Genomic DNA, 9,875 nt, shown 5'->3' on the forward strand with positions numbered 1-9,875 from the left:
ACTACCAGCCTCCAGGTAAAAAAAAAAAAGGGTCCGGGGGAAGAATTCTGGTGCTCACCAGTATGTATGATCAGAGAGGCTACAAAAATCTAACAAGACTTATAACAGGAGACTTCTGCTGCCCACTTGTAGCACTTACAAATGTATAGTGCTTGTGAAAACTATTTCTTGACACCGTAAGTGGTTGCTTCTTAAAATGGATAACTGCAGAGAATGGCACCAGAAGCTATCCTTGCTTAGTCTGTAACTAAACACCCTGATAAAGTTCAACACACCTATAGGACAGCAGGTGACACAGGCAGAAAACATGCTATAAAAGCAGATTTCAGTTAAAAGAGGGGTCTAATAAAAAAAAACAAACCCCATGGGTGTAAGTAAATCAAGTAAAGTCTTCAGAAGTTTGATAAAATTTTTAAAAAGAAAATGACTGTTTATATGACAACTATTGTATTACTGGATGTAAGCCACTTACTGCTGGCCCTTTAGTATAGAGGGTTTGCCAGATAAGAAAGGAAAGGAGTCCAAAATTTTCTGGGCACTTGAGTCAGGAGAATTTCCCAAAGGGACTGTTCTGGCTGGTGCAAGAAAAAATAGATCAAATCAGATGCAACTTAAAGGAAAAACAAGATCCTGAAATAGTCAAGAGGCAAGAAAAGTTTTGGGGTTTTTCTTTGGCTCTTTTTTTTTTTTTTTTTTTTTTTTTGTATTCTCTTTGCCAGGATTTTGGAAAGCTGGCCAAGAAAAATTGAAGTGTTGCCAAGAAGTGAAAGAGCCAAAGAGGAAGCTAAAGTTTAGGCAGATCTCTTGTGACACTTTTATATTCTTGGCCTTAGGGGAAAGCCTGACTGGTGGAAGCCAAAAGGAGACCTGTCATGGATTTCCTGAGAGCAAGGCTTACATACCTTGTCCAGCTCTAAACAAGTTTTATAAATATGCATGCCAAACTGTGTCCTTGGGCACAGGGACAAAACCTCCTCTTAGCATGAGTTGAATTCATGTCTTCAGAGTGGAAAGGTCAGACCACTAATAGCTGGTGTCAAAGAGTACCTTCAACTCTTCAGCTGCCAAAGGAAACAAGATATAATAATCAGTGACTCCAGTCACATTTTAAGCAATATTTACTATTCATGTAATAATAGAATTTCAAGACAAGAATGATCACCATTTCTATTCTCTCTGCAAAATGAACTGCAAGGAATTTCTTCTCAAGCATGTGCAAGTATCTTGCAGTTTGTACAGATAGGGAATTTTCTCTGTGTATGTGCTGCTGCTCCACAATTTACAGAGATACTTCATTATACTTTCACATCCATTCTCTTTTCAGAAAGGAGAAATAAGCCTTAATGAGGCTTCTTTTCTCATGGCCAGATTTTTGACTCCTTATTCACCCATCAAATTCCATAATGATATGAGCAATCTCTATGAACACAAAAGAATTTATTATGCAAATTGAGTTTCTTATTCACTGTTTTAAAGAATTCAAGGTTTAGCAGCTGGAGTTCTGCATGGTGCCAATCAGACTGCTAGAATGTCCACTATGATGGGGTTGTTGATCTTGCTCAAGTACACTGAATAATTGTCATCTGGAGAAAGAGGACACATAGAACTACATTTAATGGTACTTAAAAGCCGAACAATTTTAATGCAGTGGAGTTTAAGCAACTTGTGGTAACTTACTGGATTTGATTAAGGTTTTTTTTCAGTTACAAGAAGAAAATGGATATTAAATTGTCAGTCCTAGTGAGAAATTTTATGCAATAAAATTATGCAATAATGTTTTATTCTAATAACATGATTTGTTTAAAGTAAGTAGTTTATTCCTATAGTCATTGACGTAAGTTAAACTCTAACATGTAAGTGTGCTTTTATTTGTTTAAATGCTACTCTAGCCTGCTATGTCGAAAGTATTAGCAAAACATTTTTTAAGCATTTATGAATACTCAGTGTATGTCAATAAGTTGTCCAAAAGGAGACATGAACTAGTGTTTCAAGGGAACAAGCATATGTGAGGAGTTTTTTAAACCCTGCAATATGATTGACAAAATAACTTTTTAAGGCAATAAGAATATGTATATACACATGTTAGCAGAAATTATTGGTTTGTTGTCTCAGAAATGTATGTCTGGTATTGCCTGTCCAGATTAGAATATTAATGCTTTGTTAAATTTTCTTCTTAGAAGAAATGACTATTTAAAATAGAAAACCATTTTAGTTATGAATCACCAATAAATAAATTGGGTAAGATTTATTTTGATTTAGCCATATGATAATTTTTCACAGATAGAAAATATTTTAATTATAATCACACAATTTTGTTACTTGTTTCAACACCTGTGATAGGTTATAAGCCTATAAGGGAGGGAAGTTTGTTAGTTAATGCTAAGTGTGTGTATACAAGAGTGTCTGGAGGTCTTAATTCAAGTCATGTCTGCAATTTTATTTTTCCTTGATACTTTGCTTTGAATTTGTTGTCTGCACAAAGGTGGTACTACTTTGTGCATATTATAGGAGATGTGAAGCTTCATTAGAGCTTGATAACACAGAAATTAGCCTTTCTTGAATAATTTCACATGAGAATCCATTTGCAAAGTTAATTATGATGAAAGGGTATTGCATTTCAAAGTGGAATAACTACTGTATTTAGAAAACACTCTTTCTTAATGAAAATAATTTTTTAGCTGGGCTAACATTGTAATTTGTTAAGGTTTTTCTAAGTGTGGAAAATCAAATCAGGAGATTACAGTAACATGTCCTATTCTTATGTGTTCAAAGTACCACATATGACATAATTTATGAATATCCAACTTGCCTACAGGACTTTCTGAGAATGGCTACATGCATATTGTCTTAAACAGTGGTGTTATGCTACAGCAAGATGCATTTGGCAGGTATTATAATTCAATTTCTAAGAAAGAGGCTTTATAGCAACTTTAAAAGAAATTTTGCCATATTAATGAATATTCCTGTGACATTATCTTAGACATTTTAAACCAATTTTCTAGTAGCATTATGATACGGAAAAACCACTTCTTGTCAATTCTGTGGAGATAAACTTGAGAAATATGCAAATGCTGCCAGTTGTTATACTGTAATGAAGTAAATGACATTATAGGGGTTTATTTGCATCACAATTCTGATAAAACCTAAAAACCCAAAGCTCTTTCCAAAAGGGCTGTTGAAATCTCTGTTAATTCAAGATATTACCACCTTGGCATGTGTATTGCCATGCATAGCCTGCGGGCCAATAACACATTGCAGAAAACTATGTATCAAATCAATGGGAGCTAAGTTTGTAGATTAATAAAAATATTTTCAATAGCATCTACTTTCCATTTAAAATAAGTCTGACCCAATGATATTGAGTATCAAATGACCACATGTGCAACCTATCTGGACCCTTCAAAAGATTTTTTTTTTCCAGATTTCTATTTTTGCTGCAAGTAAAAGATTTAAACAATCCTTAGTGAGGTGTGGGGGGCTTCTCCATGTGCAAGTTAACTGTGAAATTGTCTGGTGTGGAATTGACTGGCATGGATTTAAAGCACAAGGACTATTCTGAACAAATTATTCATAAAGACTTGAAATTAAAGCTTTTATCCAGTTAATCTTACTGAGATATATATGAAAATGGAGTTTTAACCCATAATAATTTTATGCAGGAACCTGAAGGAGAAGTGTTGGGTGAAAGACCAACAATCAGAAGATAGTGGTGGCTTTCCTGCAAGGCAATCACTATCAGTTCAACTCCTGAATTCCCTGTTTTTGCTCACTGTCACAAAATATTGTCCTACACAGTTCCACAGGAAATACCTACCCAATGCTACTTGTCAGACAGCGAGAAATTGAGCAAGAAATGGTTCTGGTAACTCCTGGTGTTGAGACAGTGCCATGTGCCATGCACCTGGGGCTGTGGTCCCTGGGCTGGGCTGCTGGAAAACAGGGATGGAGTGGGCTCTCCTGCCACAGCAATTAGAGAATTTGTGGGAAAATGGTGGGTACTTATGTTTTTCCCTGAGGCAAACAGCTGGAAAGTAGTCTCAGATCTTGTAAATGTCTAGGACTATTTGAGAGCTGATATTATTTTTGGTGTGAAACCTCTCAGTTTTGTGAACACCTACCAGCTTCCCTCTTTTCCAGCACATGAGATAGTTTACCCTGAGTCAGGCCTCTCCATGGTCACAGGTAAGAAGGCTGCAGGTGTCTGAGGTGGACTGCATGCTGAGTGTGCATGGCAATACCTGGGGCAGAGCCTCCCATGGCTGGAGTCCACAGGCTGTGTGCAAGTAATTGGCAAGAGAAAAGCAGCCCAGTTGGTGAGCTGTGGCGAGTGTAGCAGGCAGCCTGAGATGGAGACCAATTAATAGGTGAGACACAAAGGGAACAACTCCTTACAGCTGCCATTGCCTGTAGCCTGTTTCTTATATTACTGAAAGAGAAGGGAAACCTGGAAAAGAAGGAAAACTACAGCTTGAGCATATACACTTTGCATTCTAGTATGCAATTTCTTCCTTAGAGACTAAGCAAAGAATGTAGGACCATTGGTTTGGAGTTTGTTTTGTTTTTCCCCACAGGTGTGTTCTTTAGAGTCCCTTCCCTTTCATAGGGTCCTACCCTGCAGGATTTTTATATCTGGATTTTTTAATTCCCGGGGAGAAATAAGGCTGGCAAATTTAATTCTACATGAATGGCTGGGTCAGAATAGAGATTAAGTGAACAGTTCCCTCTCTTAGGAGGGAGGCTTTAGAGGATTTTGAACCAAATGGAAGATTCATGGGTTCATAGATGAGTTTGGAATTCTCAGCAGCTGTAAGAGGATTCAGGAGTGTGATGGGCAAAATTTGAAGGAAACAGGTAAGAAATAACATCTGGCTGCTTGAGCATGGTTTTGAAACAGAAGGCTCAAGATGTCACTTATTTTTAGGCGAATCTTCAAGAAGAAATGGAAAAGGAGACAAAGATTATTTGGTGTACTTCTGATAGAGAAAAGAGGAACATTGTGACAAGGTGAGGCATTTTCAGCTCACGAATTAGTGGTGGTAGGATGGGTGTTTGGAGGAATGAGGATATGATGATCTTTGCTATGGCAGGAATCCAGTGTTGTAGTGCTTTGAAGACATGGTAATGTCAGAGAAGATTTCTAATGTCAGTCCAAACCACACGGGCGTAAGGAGTCATCCACAGGGAGAAAAGAGACAGGGCCTTATCATTTGTAAGAAGATAGAGGATATCACCATGTTTTTACAGTAGCTTGTCCGAAGACACTCTCTCCTTCCCTACTAGTTGTCTTTTTAGACTACTGCTAGAAAGAATTAGCAAGAAGATCAAAACCTGGAATTAAACTTTAAGTTTAGGGAGATGGAGAAAGTTCAGGTTTAACAGCTCTTGCAGGAGGGTTGTGGGATTTGGAGGCCTTCTGGTTTATCCTTCCCTGACCAGGAATCCATACAGAATTTAGTTTGTGTGGACAGAGAATTTGGGACTGTTTGCCCTTTCACATTCCTCTCTCTGCTTCCTGAAACACAGCATCCTCACACTGTTCTGCAGAAAACTTTTTCCTCTTGCAGACTGTAATTTATAGCTTAAAAAGTAATCAGCTGAAATACAAACCAAACACCCTTTAACATCTGTCTGTTTGTCTAGGTCAATATTTAGACAAGAAGCCTTGAAATTTCACAGTCTACTTTGACCTGTAATTTGTATGCCTTAGTCTTCATGTTTCTTGTACTTGGAGAGCTCAGAATTTAGAATGGACACATTGGACCTCCTGCTGCTAAATCTGTGCTCTGAAGTGCTGCCTCAGAGGAATTTACTGCCTTTGCTGGTGCTGGTTTGCTATTAGGTGTTCAACAATTCAGTGAGTGCACTGTGCTATCAATGTGTTCAGCATCCTTTGTTCTATGCTTTAGAGAAATGAGATGAGCAAGAGGAAAATGTACAACCCTTGCTTCTAACATTTTTATTGTACTCTGCCTTAACATTGGAAATACCGACACATTGACCACAGAAGTGGTTCTGCTTCCCCACAACCACCCACTGCACATGCTACCTCCACTACTAAAATGTTAGAAGTGCAGAAACTCAAATGATCTGAATGTGATATCACTGAAGTTGCACAGATTGAGCAATTGCTTGATAGCAGCAACAGAGTTGGTACTTGCAAAAAAAACCATTATGAAAGTTAATTTGCAAGTTTATCTTTTACAGGCAGAAGGACTTTTAAAAAGACAGTTATTGTTTTAGTGAAACATTTGGACAATAAGCTTCTAAAAACTGATGCGTAGGAGGCACTTTGTTTATACAGAAGCCTGATTAGTATTCTTTACCCACAATTTATCTGCTGGATCCTGTTGCAGAGCAGTTGACAGAATGCGTTCCTGTGATTGGGAAGGTCTAAAGTGACTTTTGTTATTTTCTTTAAACGACATAAATTATTTTAGAAACTATTCTGCTTTGAATGATGTGAATCAACCAAAAAGGTATTTATTGCTTAAGGAAGTAACAGAATAGGGTTCCTACTCAGAATTGAGGGTTGTATATGAGATACTTTTTATTTTATGTGAACTTGTAAAATGCTTTTTTTTCCCCTTTAAATATAACAGTTAGGATATAAACCATAAATTGTCCTTCAACAAAACGCTTCTATTATCTGTAGGCATATAAAAAAAAGAGTACATTTCAAAATCTACTCCTTGAACATCAGTTGTACAAAATATACCTTGATAAAATAGGATATTTTGAGAGTCTAAAACAAGTGATGGTAGTATTTTAATAGATTATATTCTTCCCTATTTTCCAATATTAATTAATGTTCCTGCATAATTGTTCATGATGTTGGAGTTGAATTTTTTCACGGAAAAGTTTAATCAAGATATTAATTACTTGTTATTACTTGTCATCTCTTGATGATATTTTCAAGAGGAAGAGGAATAGCTCTATTGTTCTATCTAAATTCCAGCTCTGCTAATTGCATTATGCTTATCTAAATTACGCCAGCTGTAGATTCTAATGAATGTGCAGATTGGCTATTAGTGACTGATTTGTTCCATCTTCTATATTTTCATATCTTGCCAAATTGATGTCTAAAGGCTGAAGAATGTTTTTGGGCCCAGTCCATCTCGTTCTGTTGTTCAGGAAATGGCACCCACCTTCACCCCTGTGAGAGTATTTCTACAGTTACCGAGAGAGAGAATAAGGTAAGAGTTATTCCTGCGCTGCACTAATTAAATCCGAGCAGTCATGCAAGGTAATGTGCAGCAGCAAAACAGAAGAAAACAAAATCCATTCTCAACCTACATAATTAGTTTAAGGAAAAAAGGTCAAAACCATTTCTAAAAAATGAAAAACATAAAGGTTAATAAATATCCAAAGTAAAATTATGCCTGTAAACTTCATTCCTTCCTCTAAGCAACTGCTTTTAGTTCTTTTATACATTTGCTGTGAAGAGTGAGAGGTAACGTATCAAAAGCCAGGAAGGTAAGAAGGTTTCCATCAAGGTTAAAGCTATTGGATACTGGGAAGGTTGTTTCCTTTTTCCTTTAACTCTCACTTCCTTCATATTTAAAGCATAGTTTTCCTACTTTAATATGCAATTTTAATATTGCTTTAATGCATAATTTAATATTACATATCTATAACTGTAGTAAAAACCCCAACAATTTTCCAAGGTAAGCAAAAAAGCAAGGATGATGACTAAAACGTATATAAGTAAGAGAGAAATATTAGATGGATAGGTTAAATGACCTTGATAATCCCTCTGTAACTATGTTGCATAGTGAGAAACTTTGAACAGATAGCCTATACCAGCTAGACTGCTTCTATGAAATAATTTCCTTCGAAAATAGTAGCAAAATGGTTTAAAGCTACTGAGGACACCTTTGCAACAAGTTCCAGTATTCAGGATATTCAGTACAGATACTTCCACATTTTCTCTGTGGACTCTAGAGAAAATACCAAAGTAAAACTGAAGAAACTTCAAATATCTAACTGTATGCCCATTTGGAAAAAAAATATCCACTTTCTCCTGTTTATTCTCAGTGCATGAAGATGATTTTCCACTAAGTGAGAAACCAAACCCAAGAATTCTACTGGTATTGAGAAAATGTCTGTAGTCTATCTTAAGTCCCTAAAGATCTCTAGAACATTTTTAGATCCTAAATAATTATAAACACAAATTAGGTTGCTGTGGCTTCCAGGGATTATTTTATGTAAAAAATAATAATAAAAAAAAAAAAAAGGAAAAAACAAAAAAACAACCAAAGCTTTATTTCTTGGAAATAAGCACAAAATTAATATTGCCTGGTCAACAGAATAAAAATGAAAATAGACCAGGTGTAGCACCCTGTAATATAATTTTATTCAACCAGTGAACTAATATAGTTCTTAAAAAAAAGTATGCTGTGTTGTTACTGAATAGTTTTATCAGTTTTTGTGTTCTTTTGTACTAATCTTGTATTAACCTTGGGTGCCTTTTTCTAATCATTAAGCGTGCCAAACAATTTATGAAAACCCATACATGCACACACATACACGCACTGTCAACACTATAATTGCCCAGGTCAAATTCAATTTCATTGAATCCTTTTAGCACCTGCCTATCAACTGTTTCCTTCTGAAAGCCTTGACATTTCCTTCTGTTGTGTTCCATGAGGAAAAAACAAAGCCATAAAGCAGCTTCTTTCCATGCATCTCACTGCCTTATTTTTGTGAAGCTCTGGCAAACAAAACAAATTCCACTTTAAGTTTTCTGACATTTCTTCAGTCATATCCAAAGCAGGAACCCTTCTATGAGTGATGATTTTGCGAAAATATTAGTAAGAGATTTGTATTTGTCTAAAAGAAAAAAATTTCTCCCAGCCTGAGAGATTGCAACATCCATGGTTTTTCCCTTCTCCAAATCTTCATATACATTAATACTTTAAAATCTTATCAAAATTTTATCTCTTTTCCAGAAGCTTGATATTTTTAAGTAACTAAAATTTAAATGTGGGGTGTTTTTCTTCTGGGCTTTTTGACCAAAAAAGTGGAAGAGCCTGAATAAAAAAATTAAAAAAAGGGACCAAAACAGTCACAGGATAAGGCCATTTTCACAGCAGTTCAGTCTTCTGCTGGTTCTGGACTAGGAATTAATCTATTTCTTCTAACTCGTGAGATACAGTCTGACTAGAGTTCATCTCTAGAACATTGCTTTAACACAGTGGACTAAATTACAATTTATATAAACAATAATCCTCTCTGGCCCCTTGACCCAGTGCTGGCCCACGAAGTTGGTAAAAACACTTATAAATTCTGGTTTCTATCTTCCAAAGACCATTTTGTCCAGGTAGCAAGTTACAGTAATTGGAAATGACACAGTTTCACATTACTGGTTTCCAAGTGGAAACAACTATGTTGCAAAATGCTTGCTTTTTAATGACTTATTCTTTAACATTTTTTTATATATTATATAGTCTGTATTTAAGAAAAGCATGCCATTAGTTTGCAATGGGGAAACATAAAAAGAAATAAGGACTTAATTTTAGGATCTGGACAGTGATAAATGGGCTGTTTGTTACCTGATCCCACATGAAGGAAAATTTTGAACTCATTTAGTTAAAGACATGTCTGTATAGACATAATTACCACATCTGACATAGTTTTTAAAGCTCTGTTTTCTTAGCAAAAACATCAGTAGATCAGGTTCCAAGACTTTTGTCCCAATGAACCAAAACTGAAAAACAACCCAGAGCTTCCTGTTAAATCTAAGTCATGAAATTCACATTTCATCTATATTTCCATTTCAGTGAAACAACTTACTGTTTCCCTAGAAGTATTCCTTTCCAGAAACAGTCACACCTACTTAGCTTTTTCTTCATGAACTTAACACCACCAAACCCACA

General features: G+C 35.9%; 1 protein-coding gene across 1 annotated transcript in view; it reads left to right on the forward strand.

Annotated features, from left to right (window-relative positions):
* Positions 1-8,219, forward strand: part of TMTC2 (transmembrane O-mannosyltransferase targeting cadherins 2) — a 267,444-nt gene extending 259,225 nt beyond the window's left edge. The window contains exon 12 of the mRNA XM_072923133.1: positions 7,086-8,219. Within this exon, the coding sequence (XP_072779234.1) occupies positions 7,086-7,220 (135 nt within the window). The 3' untranslated portion in view covers positions 7,221-8,219. The remainder of the gene's footprint in view (positions 1-7,085) is intronic.
* The last annotated feature ends 1,656 nt before the right edge of the window (positions 8,220-9,875 follow it).

This window comes from Taeniopygia guttata, chromosome 1A, assembly GCF_048771995.1.
Source record: "Taeniopygia guttata chromosome 1A, bTaeGut7.mat, whole genome shotgun sequence".
NCBI lineage: Eukaryota > Metazoa > Chordata > Aves > Passeriformes > Estrildidae > Taeniopygia > Taeniopygia guttata.